Source organism: Nannospalax galili, unplaced genomic scaffold, assembly GCF_000622305.1.
Source record: "Nannospalax galili isolate Female #2095 unplaced genomic scaffold, S.galili_v1.0 scaffold24, whole genome shotgun sequence".
NCBI classification, from domain to species: domain Eukaryota; kingdom Metazoa; phylum Chordata; class Mammalia; order Rodentia; family Spalacidae; genus Nannospalax; species Nannospalax galili.
Window position 1 is genome coordinate 938,956 of NW_008352654.1, and position 18,864 is coordinate 957,819.

The following is an 18,864-nucleotide window of genomic DNA, read 5'->3' on the forward strand; positions in this document are numbered from 1 at the left end:
AATGCCTGCAGAGGACAGAAGAGGCCATTGGATCCCCTGGAACTGGAGTTACGGACAGTTGTTAGCTGCCATGTGGGTGCTGGGATTTGAACCTGGGTCTTCCTCAAGAACAGCCAGTGTTCTTAACTGCTGAGCCATCTCTCCAGCCCCTCCTACTCACTTTTTAATCCACTCTGAATTGGCTTCTTTCATATTTAAGCAAATTGGAAATAAAGCAACCTCTATGTTGCTAAACCTAATGGACAATTCTCTGTTCTTTTCTTCTCTGTATTGTTTAAAAACTGACTAAACTGGGGCCTGGAGAGATGGCTCAGTGGTTTAGTGCACTGGCTAATCCTACAGAAGACACAAGTTCAGTTTCTAGCACCCACATGGTAGCTAACAACTGTCACAATTTCAGTTCCAGGGAATCCAATGCCCCCCTGTAGCCTTTGTGAGCACTGTACACACATGCTGCACATGTATTAATGCAGGCAAACATGTATACACACAATATCTTTTAAAAAATCTTTTAAAATTGACTAATCTGAACTGGGCACAGTGGCAAACCTTTGATCCCAGCACTCAGGAGGCAGAAGCAGGTGAATTTCTGCAAGTTCAAGGCCAGCCTGGTCTGCTGAAGGAGTTCCAGCCCAGCCAGAGAGCTACACAGTGAGACCCTGTCTAAAATAAAAATAAAACAAACAAACAAAACCTAACCCCACCAACAAACAACAACAAAATTAACTATTCTGCAATGGGCAAGGTGGATACGCCTGTAATCCTAGTATTTGGGAAATGGAGGTAGGAGGACCATAAACTTGAGGCTAGACTGAGCTACACAGTGAGACCTTGTCTCACAAATCAGTAATTTTTTTTCTTCTTGAAACACCTGAATCTGGATTTCTGAATTCTGCTCTCTTCAGTCCTAACATCTTTGAGATTAAAAAAATATACATATGTATGTATAATATATATATATATTTTCCCTTCCTTGGGCAAAAGCCATTTAGTCTCATTTTTTGAAACATTATTCTCTCAAATTTATTATTTCAGCCTGATCTCTCCCATGAATTTCATACTTACAAATCCAATAGTCAATCTAGCAGCTTAGATTCCTAACTTACCTGGTCCCTCACAAAACCTAACCTTATGCCTCACCAGATTTTTCTCTTGGGAAATATCACAAAGGTTTGGAATGATTCTAACTGGATCTCGAGATCACCCTTGATTCCCTTAGAGCTTACACACACATACACACCCTTGATAACCTTAGAGCTTACACACACATATACCCTTGATTCCCTTAGAGCTTACACATACATAACCTACCAAGAAGTCTCACAGAATCTCTTTTAGCAATCATCTCAGCACCTCAGCGCCTGATTCTTGTGTCTCATGACAAAATAAAACATATGCCTACCCCCAACTCCTTGAAGGTTGAAAAAAATACTTGCAATGTGAGACTCTGTTGTCCATTTCTTAAGTTACTTATACATTTTGATCTCAAATTTCTCAGATCTGTAAATATACTTTAAATTATCTAAAAGCATTCCTATAATTATCCACCTATACCTTTGTGTGTGCCTGTGTCTATGTGTGTGTGAGCACAGGTAAAAGCCAAAGGTCAACATCTAATGTGTTCCTTAATCACACTCCACCTTATTTTTTGAGGCAGAGTCTTTTGCTGAACCTGAAGCTGACAAGTTGGCTAGACTAGATAGCCAGCAAGCCCCCAGGATCCTCCTTGCTTCTGCCTCCCCCAGTTATAGGCTCCCACTGCTGTGCCTGGTTTTTTCTCACTAGGAGCTGGGGACTGAACTCAGGTCCTCATACTTATATGGCAAGTACTTTAGGAACAGCCATCTCCTCAGCTCTACTTTTTCTAAAAAAGCAAATGCTATTTAAATGAGCCCTTCATGTACTGGAAACTACTGACAAAAGTCTCTTACCCTCTTCTTCCCAGGCTCAGAAGCACGAGTTTCATAATCATCAGGAAGCTGAAGATAATCCTCCATTCTGCTGGCAATCGCCTCCCAGTCACGTTTCCTTTTAGTACCAGTCCTCAAGCCATCCAACTTGTCTGAGGGACAAACACAGAGCCACAGCATTAAGAGAGTATGTGAATTTGCACATGACACACAAAGGAAAAGGAAAGCTGGAATATTTTCAGAGGGCATATCCACATTTTTCAATGCAGCATCACTTTCAAACTATCTTCTTGGCTAAGAAAATATTAAATTTTATGCAATTTTCACTGTCTTGTTTGTATCGGTAGCCATTATATTATGATGGGTTAAGTAACAAATATGGGGAAAGAATAGACCCTTTTCTCTTGGTTTCCCACCCTAGGGGGTGGGAAGAACCCACACTTCAGCTCTCATGTTCTGAAAGAAAAACTGGGGTTTCTTTAAAGATGACTTTTCCATTCCTTTATTCTTTAACACGATATTAATACCACTCATCTGATCAAAATGTTGTGTGATACTGTCATATGAAAAGCAGATAACAAGACCTCAATGAATCAAGCTAATGTTTATGAAGGTTTCAGATGTAAATTTCTTAGGAGCTTAGCTAAGAACATTTGTGAGTTAATGTTTTTGACTAAGATGACTATATGAGATTGACACTTTCTTTAAGTAAAGTATTTAAAGACCATTCACCCCGAGGCTAAGAGCTGGCTAGTCAGCCAAAGTGACCAGATCTGGTATTTCTTTCTGAATCCTCAATCTGAAAGGAGCTAGCTTACTAAGGGCTCACAACTATTACCAAATAAGTAAACAGAGATTGTACCCCCAGAAATTATGAGATATGAGGTAGGTGTCTTAAAGAAGAACACACAATGAAAATGTGTTGTGTCTTTTTATTGGTTATTAATATTGATTCTGAATACAGATGTGGAATATTACGAGTTAAATACATTTTGAGCTACAATGAAGCACTTGGATCACTTGACGTTGAATCACCTGAAGTTATTTAAACACACTATTATTAAAATAGGCCAGTGAAGGAAAGCCTAAATACTCGAGAAACACATAATTACCATTAAACTCCATAAGGAATGCAGTGTGTACAGCAGAAATCTTTAAGGCACCACGTTGGAGAGAACTTGATATGAAAGGTGCAATGGAAGCAGTGGCAAGGAGGGTGAGCTCATACTTTCAAAATATAAGTCACACATATAACTAACCATACAACTTTTAAAAACAGAAAGATTTTTTTGTAATTGGCAAAGCTTTTAGTTCCCAAGCTCTTCCCCCCATAAAAGCAATTATCATTGAAAAATCAGTAATGTAAATGACAGCACTTTACAAAACTCAAGAAAATGCTATCATCTTGTCTTAGCAGAAGTTTCACATGGTGGCTCCGAAGAACCCATCTCCTATCTCTTCTGTTGATCACATGCTGTACCCAATGGCTCTATCTACAGGCCATATAATACATGATCCTTGACTACACAGGGACACAATAACCAATCACTTCCCATAAGCAATAAAACTGATCTTAGTTCAACAATGTACAATACTGTCAGAAGCAGCTCCAGCACACTAATTTCCACACTTGATACAATCAATGTTACATGAACATACTCTGAAGGAAAGATTTCACATTTCAATTCTAAGAATAGAGCATGGCCAGGCAGCAATGCTGAAATGCAGTCTGGAAATTGCAAGAATGTTTCCTCATACACTGGGTATATGGCAGGGGCTGCAGATCAAGTGTTCTATATTTGCAACACGAGTCCAAAGAGCCTGCATTTCTAGTAAGAGCACCCTTATTTGAAATCTATAATTTAAATTTTTATTGTGTACGTATGTTTAAAGTTTCCTTTTGAGTAAAGAAAGGCTGAACACCTGATCCACACCGCATAATGGAAACCCAAACATACAGACATCATAAAGTAAGGGAAGAGGAATTCGGAATGTTAATTACAGAAGAAAGAGTGGTGTCTAATACACTTATACTAAGGATTGTCAGAGGCCCAAGTCTGAGAAGATGAAGTTTTGAAAGATGAAGTTTTTAGTCCAACTTAGGTCATAGAATTTTGTCACATCTTTAAAAACAGTGCGTATTATTATAGCACAACAGAAAAAAAATCTTTACTAGATACATCTATGTATTTTCTAAATGCAAATGGTATTTCAAAATCTGTCCAAGGTGAACAAACAAAGGTTATGTGCCTACACAAATAACCAGTATACCCCAACTGTGAAGAGATGATTCAGTCTGATATATGAAAGGCTAAAATACAGCAACTTATAAACACAGACAAGTGACATCAAGATGACAAAAGCAAAAGTACTTTCTACGGAGAAACCTTTCTCCTATTAGGATGATAACAGTCTCAAATATTCTAGTTCTTACAAGTCTGACAAACTAAAATGTCACTGGAACTGAAGTAGCTTCAATGCCGAATCTCCGCATTTGATGTGTGCAAAACGCAACTCTTGCATTACAGTATCTGTGTCCCAGCTAGGAAAGAGCAGCCAGGTGTGATTAACACTGGACAGGCTGCTTTCAACCACTCCATGACACCATGCCAGATATAGCTCAGGCCTGTTCTAAAATTATGCTGCTTCCAATTTAACAGATACAGGCTAACCTGCGTATTAAACACAGATAAAGATTCTGCAACGAACTCTGATCAGCTGCTGGAAAGATTATATAAATATTTTCTTACTGGGAGACTCATTTGTGAATCAAAATTCCTCAGCTCCAGCTTCATTTCTTTTAGCTCAATGTGTAACACAGCTAAAGCTTAATATGTTTCCACCTCAGCATAATCATGTTGCCAAGAATAATTTAAGAACACTTGTAGAATACTTAGGGAAGTAAATTGAACCTGTAATCAAACATTGAATTCAGTGCAATATACCAGGCAACATGAATAGGCTAATTCTCAGATGTTCCTCATGAGTTAAAGAGACTTCTCAATTGGCCCAGTGAACCAATGTCAAAAGAATAAACACTTTGAAGAAATCCCACACTCAATTCTCCATTTTCCATGTCTGGATTAGCTGTCAAGTGGTGTAAGATGCCAAGTGCTTATATAAAACATCACTGTTATTCCTATTAAAATCAAATAAAAATTCAGCTGTCTAGATTCATTCCCAAATCTTAAGTGCCATTAACTGAAATAATGTGTGTGAGAAATTCACTTCTGCAATTCATTGTCTAATATTGTCATTAAAATTGATAGACTCAAGCCGGGTGTGGTGGCGCATGCCTGTAGTCCCAGCACTTGGGAGGCAGAGGCAGGCAGATCTCTGTGAGTTCAAGCCCAGCCTGGTTTACATAGTGAGTTCCAGGACAGCTGGGGCTACAGGGAGACCCTATCTCAAAAAGAAAAAAAAAAAAAAAATTGACAGACTGCATAAGACACATTTACTGATAAATAGGTAGCAGGCAAGCCATATTTTTCTAGAATTAATACCAATATTAACATCATGTTTTCTTGAATAATTATCATGACTAAATTCCATTTTCTTTTCTCCTTAAAAACTAAGAAGGAGCTGGGCATGGTGGCGCATGCCTTTAATTCCAGCACTTGGGAGGCAGAGGCAGGTGGATCCTCTGTGAGTTTGAGGCCAGCCTGATCTACATAGTGAGTTCCAGGTTAGCTGGGCTATGGGGAGACTCTGTTTCAAAAAGATGAACAAAACAAAACAAAACAATAAATAAATAAAAATAAAAGCAAAAAAAAAAAAAAAACTAGAAAAGAAAGCAGAATGTGGGCTGGCTCCACTTTTCAAAAAGTACTATCCGAGATCATGTTATATAAAGTCTCTGGAAAATATCTGCTTAGCTAAAATACCTATAACTTTTACAATTCTCTTTTTACTTTATCTCTTTGCCACAAAAGTTAATCACTATTTAGAGAACCAGAAGAAAGAAACGATCTTACAGTTTTACAGGTTACCATTTAAAAATTCCAGAATGTCAGGGTTAGTCTAATATCAAAATAAGTAGAACTAAAACATCATTATTTTAAAAAGTAATTTGTAGTCCTCGTTCTCCTACATATTTAACTGCATTCAAACATATATGTGCTTATAGTATAGAAAGGGAGATAGTTGATTTTCTTAAAATTTCCCACCAAATCACATATAATTTTCATTTGACATGTTAAAATTTTTAGACTTCATAGTAAAGCACTTATTCCAATAACACAGTAACACTACAGCTTGCAAACTTATCTTTTTAGAACCTAGTTAACATCAAGTGCTTGGGCACAATGGAAGGCATGACCCATGCAGCTATGTGTACAGTGTACTCCCTCTGATGTAAAAAAAAAAACCCATGCCCTAAGCAGTGAAGCAGCTAAATGGTGAGGCTAATTCTACCCAGTTAAGATGTTTAGATGGTTACTTCAGTTCTAGAGTAACAGTATACTAGGAAGAGAAATGAAGAGACTGAGAGTTGTGCCTCATGACCAGTAAGGCCTTCATAATCCAGAAGTCCCTGGTACATCCTGAATGTTTATTAATACATCTTGACATGTTAAATTGTTCTCTTTAAATGAAGTGGGGGAAAAAAAAACTGAAAAAAAAAAAAAAACACTTTACAGCATGACTGTAAAATACTGAAGGAATCCATTTAATACACAAATATATATATGTATTTTTTTTACTTAAATTAAGACTATTAAGCAATTCCAAAGCTTGATCTAATTAATCATTTTAACTGGTTTACCTTGTAACCTGTCACTAAAGACAGTCTGAAGGAAAATTTAAATGGAGTCTCCTCAAATATCTGAATTATATATCTACTTCCATCTATACAGAAATTTAAATTATATAAGGTATCAACTTTAAAAATTTTAAAACCTTAATATTTATTTATAATTATGATATCTAAAGTATTAATAAATAGACAGGTTTGGGTTACAGATATTCTTTTCTAAAAAAGAAATTTCTGAGTACATTTCTGATTAATATTAAAAACTGAATATTAAAAGTAATGTTATTGTGTTTATTAAATACTTCCTGTTTACTTCTTGTAAAAAATATTCTTCTTTTTACTCTGTCATAAATGTAACTAGTTAAGTCAAAAGCTAGTGAAACTGATTGAAGGATGTGAGGTAGGCCAAAACCTGGCTTTAAGCAGAAGTTTCTGGAAATTTATTCCTCTTTCAGTGGAAAGTTCTATGACCATTACCATCAGGTATCACATATAAAAACAGGAAAAAGGAAATACCCACCTAGCTTTGCCTCAGATGTGTCCATCTCCCATTTGCTTTTCGGAATGTAACCCTAAATCGTACAGAGAGAAGCTCGAAGGGTTAGAAAGAGACACATACATGCATAACACGTTTGAATTGGAAAAGCATTAAAACTGGGAATGGATTCAGTTTCCACTCACTAATTATAAATATATCCTTAGGGAAAACACAACTTTATATTTGAAGAAACTAAATGACCAAATTTGCCAAACTTCAAATGCACAGATTTCAGAGCAGTCATCAGGATAGTGTCATGAAGGCGCTTTGAGACAGCTACAGCTGAGGACTTACAACTGCAGTCTGGACACCAGATGTACAGCAATTATGAAAACGATGTTCAGAGGGTTTCTGTGCTAGGGTCAGTATCTTTCAGAGAGAAGAGAATTTATAAACTAGCTAGGCTTTTCTAAATATAATTGCTATTCTCAAATGATTGCGGCCATGAGGTTCAAAAGTGTTCTTCAAGACAGTTTCACATAATATTGCAGTGTCATTTAAGTACTGGAAAAGGATTGGTATCTGAACCCAACTACCCCATTATGAAATTCAAACTCATTTGAAAATGACTCAATCCATGTACCAGTTAGATCTTACAAAGGCTAATTTTATTGAATCAACTTCAGAGCAGTTCTCTTTTACCAGTTGAAAATTAGATTATTATTTCTGATATCTTCTAATATTATGTTCTCCTATTATATGATAAACCAGAAATTACCACAGGCAACTTACATCTTACATTTCATAAGATAATGGAGTAATTTATTTTAAACAAACTCCCAAAACATTTTCCAGTGTGTTTTCCCAGGGTGCCTACAACTATGTAGTAATCCCTTCTCTTTATTCTCCTAGCAAGTTTATACCTTTTTCATGTCATTTGTCATTGATTCCCCCTTTCCTTTATTTGTACTGCATTATCTATTAGATCCTATCATAGAGAAATTTTAATATTAGTACCTAGTAAACAAGACAGATTCATGAAGGTATCATCATCTTATTTATGAGTCATTATCTTTCTACTTAAGAATGTTCAAAGTCATAGATCAGACTAGCACACAATTAAGTCAAAAAACATGTTGAAGACATAACAGCCTCTATGGAAGTGTTTACTTGATCATCATTATTCCAGGAGACATTTGGGTTTTATACACTTCTATTCATTAAATCAAAACTAGTAATTAGTAGGTAGCATTTCAAATTATATCAACTTTTCCAAATACATTTTTAGAACAAATCAAGAAAAGGCTATGTTGAGGTAATGTTAAAAGATAAATACTGAGGAACCTTGTACAAGTATTATCTAAAAAATCATCTGAAAACCTTAAGCATCACTGGACTAATATATTTATAAACTCTGAATCGTCTCTACTAGGTTCACAGAAGCACTAAAGACGGGAAACTGTAACACCAATGGTCCCCAAGAAGGATTCTTTTAAACCATGAAAAGCTTGGCTTTCACCCAGTACAGTGTTGAAACGCAAAGTTTACTGAGATTTCTGTTAAAGTGATTTGAATGACATGAAACTTGCTCATATCTCCTTGGTTAATACTCTCCAGGAATCTTTTACTCTTGGGACAGATTCCAAGAATAAAAGATCTGGATTTTGCTCTGTGAATGAGTTAAAAGAAGCTTTAGAACATAAAGTTAAGCAAAAAAAGTACACTGATCTCCCCCTGTTGGAATCATCCTTTCCCTTCTTAAAGTGGTAGGCCACTTAGAAGAGAGTCCACAGAGTAGAATTCTGAGGCTTCCTTACCAGTTCTCTGATGTAAAACTATAGATTACAGTGTGTTTCCCTTTAAAAAGTAACTGTACATTCAATAAAAGCTCCAAGTCTGACTATATTTAAACAAGTGAAATGCTATGAACCATATCCTGAAATGAAATAGCCACAAAAGATGGAGCTTCAGGAGGCTAATAACAATGCAGACTTCTCACACACTTCTAGCATATATGCTACACGTAGTTACTCAGGTGTGGACCTTTAAGTACATTTCCTGCCCACATTTTAGATTACGTGTGTGAAAATGCATCTGAAGAAAAATAGCCTATTAAAAATATATTGAGACTCAATTATCATTAATTTTTTGGAAAGGGGGGGTTCCTTTTTGAGGCAGGGTCTCCCTGTAGCCGCAGACCAAGCTGGCCTCAATCTTACAGAGATCCACCTGTCTCTCAAGTACTGGGATTAAAGGCGTGCACCACCACGCCCAGCTCAATTATCATTAATTTTAAAGCTTATCTTTTAATCCACATTTAAAATCTATGAACAAAGCAGCCGACATCAACTTTAAATAGTTTCTATCAAGAGTCTTCTATGTTACCCATGAGTTTGATGGGACCACTCCTGGTACACTCTACATTCTAGGGGGTAGGAAATCAGGGTTCTTGGTTTGTACATTTTCATTTTAAGAGAAATAATGAGAAGCAACTCTAACAAGAGCTGAAGTATCAAATAAACCAAGTAATACTGTGCATTTAAAAACAACACTATTCGAAAGCATTGCTAATCTCTGTACCTCATTTGCAAACGCTGAAAAGTCAATAACTCTATAGGTTGCATTTCTTGAATGACAGAGTAAGGCAAACATCTCCACAGAGGTGTAATCAGAAGGACTTACAGGAGGTGCACAGGAACTTTAAACTCACATTATGTAAGTTTATCATCAGCCTAAGTAAAAATCCATTGCCTACACAGTCATTTTTGCCATCACTTATAAAACATGGAAGAAAAAAATCCAGCAGCCAGTGGCAACCATTTGCCTCCTCATTGAGTAATTTCTGCCTCAGGTGACAGAATTCAATTTTGAGATCTTGTAGCAAAGAAGAGACAAGTATGCATATGCTGGGTTGGTAGTACCTCATGTCTGCTGGAATGTGAGAATGCTGTTCATATGTAATTGGTTTTCTTAAGACGTATACTCCCCTAAAACCACCCACAGCTGGATGAATGAGTACAAAGGTAGGTTTCTTAGCACTCTGTTAAAAATTTCTTTTAACACGGGGCTCTTTTTGGTTTAGGGAAAAATAAAAAATCCAAACTCTTGAAAATGATTATGGAAACTTTTATCATTAAAATGTGTGTATCAACATTAGTAACCTGACTACAGATGTGAATATAAACACTCCCTAAGGATAATAAAGAGACACTTTGCTCAAAGTGGTTGGTCTGTCTCCTACCAGTTCGCTTTCCTCTTCTTCTGCATCTTTCTTTTCTTCCTTCTGTTCTTCAATATTTGCATCGAAATCTTCCATCTCTACCTATAATATGCCAATAATTATTTAAAAAGAGATGGAGTTAAAATTTAAGAAAAAGTTGAATCACTAAGATCTAGAGTGAGTACAAGACAGCATATACTCACTGTTACATACCACACAATTTTTAACACCCTAAAGAAGAAGTAGGCCTAATGAAAATCAGACAGACATTTCTGCCTTTCATTTTCCCTGGATACTGATCCTACAAAGTTAGGTAAAATCTTTTAGTCTAATTAAATGGGTTACTTGTTTTGAATGCTCATAGATTACTGTTCTTTTAAAACTTCAGAAATATTTGTCTAATCAGATAAAACATATAAACTATTCAAATTTTAGGGCTGGAGAGATGGCTCAGTGGTTAAGAACACTGGCTGCTCCTAGAGAGGACCCAGCTTCTAATCCCAGCACCCACGTGGCGACTAACCACCATCTAACTCCAGGGGATCTGACACCCTCCTCTTACCTCCAAGGGCATTGTACAACACAGGTGCATTTACATACATGCAGACAATACACTCATACACATAAGATAAAAATAATAAATATTTTTAAAATTATTCAAATTTTCCTGGCCATAGTGGCACATGCCTTTAGTCCCAGCACCTGGGAAGCAGAGGCAGGCAGATCTCTGTGAGCTCAAGGCCAGCCTGGTCTACATAATGAGTTGCAAGCCAGCTGGGGCTACAGGGAGACCCTGTCTCAAAAAGATCCCCCACCCCAATTATTTTTCCAAATTTCAAAACATGAGAAAAGGTAGAGCAAAAACTTTTTGACAGTGGCTCCAAATGGCAGCAATGCTGATGAGGCATATAGATTAGTGTTGAGAAAGCAAAAGGATAGAACACAATTTACAAAATGGTAGGAGATTGTCAAATACTGGTATAAGGGAGGGTAGATTAACGGTTTCACCAAACAAGTGGTTCTAACTAAAGAAATAGAGATTACTTCCTCGAAGATGGCACCTCAAAGGAAAAGAAGCCTGTCCTGATTCTAGCTGAGCAGATGTGCGCATGGTAGGTTGTGACTGATACCCAGTAACTGTGCCTGGTTCATGAGGGGAAAATAACCTGTTGGGTTGGTACTGAACCAGGATTCAAGGCCCTAAGCCTGATCAGAGACTGTTAAGAATGCTAGATGCTCCTGGCCCTATGTGTGCTAATAACAGAGACAAACTGAGAGATAAGATCATTTATATCCTAGGCAACTGGGAGGGAGTAATGAATTTCTTGGGGAATTAAAGTTTTAAGATTTAAAAAATTTTTAAAAATAAATTAGTTTGTGCCTTATTTAAATAACTGCGACTTTTATCTTTAAGCATAAAAGGATTTCTTCATGTTTTGTACACATCATGTTCTGAAAAATTCTTTTGAAAATTAAATTCCCCTACTGGATTTTATTTTGTGTATATTTGGGTCCACTTTAGTTAATTTGCTTAATAATGAGTTTGGTTTATTATAAAGCATGGTTACAGATGATTCTAAATATCCTATACCCAGCAAATATTTTGCTTTTCTGAATTATGTATGGTTGCTTCTCTAGAAAGATGAATTATAAATTATTTTTTCTTATTGCCTGAACATGTCATCTGAATGCTTGTACTAAAATTGAAGAAACAGATTTTTTTTAAGTAGTTGTAAAGCTCATTTGGCTTAGTTTTTCCAAAACAAATAAATTATTGAAATACATTGGTGCTGAAAAAAAAAAGGATAGATTACTATGAGAGAAACAGGTTTGGGTAAATTATATTTTGGGTATACTAAGATGTGTGCGTGTGTGTGTGTGTGTGTGTGTGTGTGTTTGAGACAGGGTCTCACAATGTAGATCAAGCTGGCCTCAGAGATCTGCCTGTCTCTGACTCCCAAGTACTCAGGTTAAAGGTATACAATACACAACAAGATACGTTTTTGTAGATACTTCAGCAAGTAATTGTAGAAAGAATTATAAAAAATATCTCCATTCAATTTGTTACTCTTAAAGACAGTGATATGATTTACTTGAGTCAGTCTTTATAATCTAAGGCACGTTGACAACCCAGGCAACTAGGAAAGGCATAAAAGTAGCAATTCCATGCTACTAAAAATATATTATTTGTATGGGCAAAGTGAAAATAGAGCTAAGGATAGCGCCTTAAGTGACTTTTTAATGTGTATGAGTGTTTTTATCTGCACGTATGTGAGTGCATCCCTGTTGTGCAAAGCCCAAGGAGACCAGAAGAGGGCACTGGATCTCCTGGAACCAGAGTTATGCAGACAGTTGTGGGCCGCCATGTGGGTGCTAGAAATTGAACCCGGGTCTTCTGCCAGAGCAGCCAGTGCTCTTAACCACTGAGCCATTTCTCTAGCTCCACAAGTGACTTTTAAAAACATTTTATTACTTTTATATTATGTGTATGAGTGCCTGCACGTAAGTGCATTTGTGTCGTGCAATGCTCATGGAGGTCAGAAGAGGGCTTTGGATCCCTTGGAACTGGAGTTACAAATGGCTGTTAGATGCCATGTGGGTGCTGGGAACGGCACCTGGGTCCTCTGCAAGAGCAGCCAGTGCTCTAACTGCTGAGCCATCTGTCTAGTCCCTCTAAGTGACTTTTTTTTTTTTTTTTTTTTGGTCTTTTTGAGACAGGGTCTCCCTGTAGCCCCAGCTGGCCTCCAACTCACAGAGATCCACCTGCCTCTGCCTCCCAAGTGCTGGGATTAAAGGCATGTACCACAATGCCTGGCCTAAGCAGATCCACCTGCCTCTGCCTGAGTGCTGGGACTAAAGGCATATGCCACAATGCCTGGCCCAAGTGACTTTTTTTTAAGTCTGGAAAATGTAAGCCAAATGGAGACTTTACTGGGATGGTGAGAAAGATAAATGGAAAGTCAGAAGACTGTAGACTCATCAAAGTCAAAGAAAATGTAGGTTTTCAGGGAGGTGGGCATGGTCGACTATATCACACGTGGCTATAATATTAAGCAACAGGAAAAATATCTGCTGTCATAGAAATCACATTCAGTATAAACACTATTCACAGAAAGAAGTCAAAGAAAACAGAAGTACACAAGAGAAAAATCTCTCCTTTTTCATGATAAAGATTTTCTTCCATCAAATTAATAACTAATCCAGGAAGTTACCAATGAATGAAAATGTGTTGGAGAACAAGAAATTAATAGGTCCTCATCTATTCTATACTGGTCCTTATCGGTAACTTAATATTTAGGCCAATGCCTAAACCACACAGAGGTAACTGACATTTCAAATGACATCAGTCTAATGTGATAAACTGAGACTACATCACTCCTCTAGCACTCCTGCAAGGGTTTTTCATTTCTTATATTATCTATGTATTTCTTTGTTTCTTTGTGTGAGGGTATACAAACTATAGCACATAGGAGGAGATCAGAGGGCAACCTGTGGGAGCTGGTTCCATGTGGGTTCAGGGGACTGATCTCAGATGGCTGGGCAAGTGTCTTTACCGGTTAGGCCATCTCCCTGGCCCCTCTTGCTATTTAATTTAAACCCAAGCTTGTGGAAACAGACAAACCTAAATGAAGAGGCATTCAACAAAATTGGCCTATATGTGTAAAAAAATTCTGTCTTCTGGGACTGGAGAGATAGCTCAGCAGTTAAGACCACTGACTGTTCTTACAGAGGATCTGATGCCTTCTTCTGACCTCTGTGGGCATTGTACAACACAGCTGCACTTACACACATGCAGGCAATACACTTAAACACATAAAAAAAATTGTCTCTTATGACAAGCTGAGAAATTATTGTGTGTGCACGTGCGTGTGTGTAGGTCACAGGTTGATGTCAGGCACCTTCCTCTTTTAATCTCCACCTTATTTTTTGAGACAGGGTCACTGATTTGGCTAGACTGGTTGGCTAGTGAGCCGCAGTGATCTTCCAATCTCCACCTCTTCAGTGCTGATTACAGGTGAGCATCACTTTGCAGGTCTTTTACATGGGGCTAGGGATCAAACTCAGGCCCCCATGCTTGCATGGAAAGCACTTTACTGAATGAGCCATTTCCCCCAGCCCTTGGATTCAGGATTTTTAAAAAGTGCTATGAAGTATATCAAAAGACAGTTGATAAAATCTGAATATGGACTACATTTAAACTAACTCAAGAAAATTCAGAGGTGGTGGGGGTAGGGAAAATGGGGAGGGCACAGCCTACATTATTTACTTAATGTAGTATTTCATCAATGACAATTTTCCTGAATTTTTCAATTAATTGGCTTTGTGAGAGAATGTCCTTCTTAGAATATATTCATCAATATACTTAGGGGTGATGGGTTATGAGGTTTTCAACTTAGTTCCCATATGGCTCTACGATAATGGTACATACTATTAAGGATATACGGTGATTTGAGTGAGAAATGTCCCCCACAGGCTTACACATTTGAATACTTGGTCCCCAGTTGGTGATGCAGCTTGCAGAGGATTAGGGGGTATACCCTTGCTGGAAGAAGTCTGTCAGTGGGGTAAGCTTTCTGAGCCTGGCCGGACTTCCAGTTTGCTCTCTCTACTTTTGTGTCTGAGGGTGAAGATGTGAGCTCTCAGCTTCCTGCTCCAGCTGCCATGCTGTCTCCTGCTGTGCTTCCCCATGATGGACTCACTCTTTTCCTTCTTTCCTTCCTTCCCTTCCTTTTTTTTTTTTTTTTTTTTGGTCTTTTTGAGACAGGGTCTCCCTGTAGCCCCAGCTGTCCTGGAACTCATTATGTAGACCAGGCTGGCCTTAAACTCACAGAGATCCACCTGCCTCTGCTGGGATTAAAGGTGTGCACCACCACACCCTGCTTCTTTCTTTCTTTCTTTTCTCTCTTTCTCTCTCTCTCTTTCTTTCTTTCTTTGTTTTCTATCATCCATCCATCCATCCATCCATCCATTCATCCATCCATCCATCTTTTTGAAACAGGGTCTCCCAGGAGCCCCAGATGGCTTGGAACTTGCTATGTAGACCAGACTGGCCTCAAACTCACAATCCATCATGATGGAGTCTTATTCCTCTGGAATTACATGCTGAAACAAATTCTCTTCTGTAAGTTGCCTTGGTTGGGCTAGAGAAATGGCACAGTAGTTAAGAGCACTCACTGCTCTTGCAGAAGACCCTGGTTCAGTTCCCAGCGCCCACATGACAGATAACAACTGTTTGTAACTCCAGTTCCAGGGGATCTGATGCCCTCTTCTGTTGCCTGCTGATATTGCATGACACAAGTGCACTTACATACACGAAGGTATAATACTCATACATATAAAATGAAAATTAAAAATTGCAATGTGAAAAAGGTAAAGAAACTGTTCCTTAATTTGAACTGTATGTGAGGCAAAGGTGCAAGCTTACGTCTTCAATTGCAGCATCTTGCAGCAAGGAGCGAATGTCTAGACGCATCATGTGACGAGGCGCAGTTTCCCAGTGATCAGCCATCTATTGAAACATTTAAGTCAAGTTATCTCAGACAACTATTCCAATAAAGATAACATGAATAGTCAAGATAAATGCAATTAATATAAAGTGTAACAAGTCAGTTTCAAGAACTAGGTAACCTTTTCAGCACACACAAAAGAAACATTTACTAAAGCAGGTAGAAAAATAAATTCTGAAAGAAAATGGAACAACCAAGAGCTGCCAGACAACAGTGCTGATACTGAGAATGAAGTGTAAGTTACTGGAGCATCCTTTTTCAAAAATCACCTTGTTTATTTCTTTAAGCTTTCTTCCATGAATATTTCTCTTGCCACAAGTCTGGTTATCAGCACTCATTTCAGCCAAGTACACCTAATCAATGATGAGCAATGATTAGACCATGAAATACAAAGCTCACAGCAAAATAAAGTGTTTCTGAAGTTCTGTAAGTCTATACCTCAAATCCTTTGGTTTTTGCTGCACTCCAAAACTGGTCAAAATGTCGAACTCTGTCATTGATAGCATCCAGAATGATGAAAGGGAAAAAGCCATCATCCAGCGTCTTTTTGAAAGTTTTGAACATGCTGGTACGGTAAGTCTCCTCCATCTCAGCTTCATATTCATACTCCATTACCTAAGATCCCCCAAGAGAGGTTTGGGGTTAGCAAAAGTAAAGAATTGCCCTCAGCCTTCTCCTGGTTAACATCTAGATAGAGATGGCTTTGTACTCTTTCCTTCATACCTAAGTATCAAAGTTTGTGTTCGAAAGACAAGAAGTTTCAGTCCTTAAAAAACAAACCCAGACCTCTCTCTGAAAACATTCACCTTAAAATATCATTAATGAATCAGATTCAGAATTGGCTCTGAGAGGGCTGTACCCATACCTTCTTTTTCACTTTCTTCCCAGAATCTGGATCTTTTTCTTCTTTTTCTACTTCAGTGATGAAATAATCATCTAGGCTTAAAACTCTGGGTGCAGGTCCTCCAAATTCTACTTCCTTATCCTAAAAATTCAACAGTTAAAAAAAAAAATTTATGAACCAAAAGAACGAACATTCACACTAACATTCCCTATTGTGGCTAAATAACATAATTTTCTGGTGGTTTCAAATCAAGCAAAGGTAAAAATATTTGTCTAAATAAATAAAAAATTTATAAGGGAAACATCTACCATGGGTCTACAGCCTCTAAAGTGATCAAATCAGATATACCTATATAATGGCATGCTGCTAAATTTTTTTCTTTGTCATACTCACACGAATAAGTTTTGCAACATGTGTCTTTCCACTGCCAGGCAATCCTCTCATTATAACAACAATCTGAAACACAATAGGGGAAAAACAGGCAGAGATTTTTAGTTTTGTGTGGAGCTGGGGATGTCATCCAGTTGGCAGAGTGCTTCCCTAGCATTCAGAAAGCCCTTGGTGTGATCCCTAGCACCACATAAACTAGGAATGGTAGTAGCACAACCCTGTAATCCCAGCCCTTGAGAAGTGGAGGCAAGATGATCAGGAGTTCAGAAGGTCATCTTTGGCTACATGACACCATTTCAAAGAAAGAAAACCAGAAACAAAAGAGAAGATAAAAAAGACTACATGAATAATCTTATGAAAAGTGACTAAATTAGTAAACAAACAACAACAAAAAAAAAACCCCCAAAACCAAAAAGAAAAGCCCCACAAAACTATACACAAAGAAAAGTCCAGGCCCAGATGATGTCATCACAGAATTCTATCAAATATTTAAATATCAATTCTTCTAAAAAACAGAGGAATAATTCCCAACAGAAAACATGATGCATTTTATGAATATGGGTGTGAAAATCCTCAAATTATGTCCAGCAACATAAAAAAATTGCCCTAGGGGCACAAGTTACAATGAAAATCAATTCATATAATCTATTAATATATTAAAGTTATCCCAATTAATGTTAAAAAAAAAAGCATGCAATAAAACCCAACACCCTTTTGTGATTAATAACATCCAACAAAGTAGGACTACAAGGAAACTTCCTCAATCTGATGAAGTGCATCTATGCACTTGCTGGGGCTAGCAAGATGTTTCAGTGGGTAAAGACACTTGTCTCCAAGCTTGACAACCTACGTTGTCAAAACCCACATGTTCGAAGGAGAGAATCAACTTGCGCATTGTCCTCTGACCTTTACAAGTACATCATACATATGCGCCCCCACATGCATACAAATAATAAACATAAATCCACAGTTAACACCTATTCAATGGTGAAAGACCAAGAACAAGGCAAGGAAATCTGCTCTTGCCACATCTACTAATAAGGTACTTGCAGGTTTTAGCAGGGCAGCTGGGCCAAAAAATATAAGGTCACCAGCTTAGAACAGAAAAAGTAAAATTATTTTGCAAATGACATAATGTTATACACAGGAAATTCTGAGACTCTTTTAAAAAGCTTTAGAAATGGTAAATTCACCAATGCTACTGCACACAAGATAAGCATACAAAATCACTTTCGTACACTGAACAAGCCCAAAATAAAGCCAGTTATAGTAAAATAACATTACATGTGACTGGATTAAGAAATCCAATCAAGAGAAAGAAATTGGGATGGGAGTGTAGCTCAAAGGTAGAGTACTAGCTTAGCAAGCATTAGGCCTTAGGCTTTAAACCTTAAAGCTGGGGCTGGAGAGATGGCGCAGTGGTTAAGAACACTGGCTGTTCTTGCAGAAGACTGGGGTTCGAATCCCAGCACCCACATGGCAGCTAACAACTGTCTGTAACTTCAGTTCCAGGGGATCCAACGGCCTCTTCTGTCCTCCGTAGGCATTGAATGACACAGGTGCACTTACATACATTCAGGCAACACACTCATACCTGTAAAATAACAATATTTTTTTAAGCCAGGTGTGGTGGTGCACGCCTTTAATCCCAGCACTCAGGAGGCAGAGGCAGGCGGATCTCTGTAAGTTCAAGGCCAGCCTGGTCTACATAGTGAGTTCCAGGACAGCTGGGGCTACAGAGAGACCCTGTCTCAAAAAGACCAAA

At 37.8% G+C, this 18,864-nt stretch overlaps 1 protein-coding gene across 5 annotated transcripts in view; it reads right to left on the reverse strand.

Moving 5' to 3' along the window:
- Ylpm1 (YLP motif containing 1) overlaps positions 1-18,864 on the reverse strand; it is a 94,062-nt gene that overhangs the window by 10,409 nt on the left and 64,789 nt on the right. For 4 of the 5 annotated variants that reach the window (XM_029554378.1, XM_017802366.2, XM_008849733.2 and 1 more), the window contains 8 exons: positions 17,103-17,165; positions 16,731-16,850; positions 16,304-16,480; positions 16,135-16,218; positions 15,784-15,867; positions 10,380-10,460; positions 7,181-7,232; positions 1,932-2,062 (listed from right to left, as the gene is read on the reverse strand). In XM_029554378.1, coding sequence (XP_029410238.1) covers positions 1,932-2,062; positions 7,181-7,232; positions 10,380-10,460; positions 15,784-15,867; positions 16,135-16,218; positions 16,304-16,480; positions 16,731-16,850; positions 17,103-17,165 — 792 coding nt within the window. The remainder of the gene's footprint in view (positions 1-1,931; positions 2,063-7,180; positions 7,233-10,379; positions 10,461-15,783; positions 15,868-16,134; positions 16,219-16,303; positions 16,481-16,730; positions 16,851-17,102; positions 17,166-18,864) is intronic. The other variant, XR_003846534.1, reaches the window with a different exon arrangement.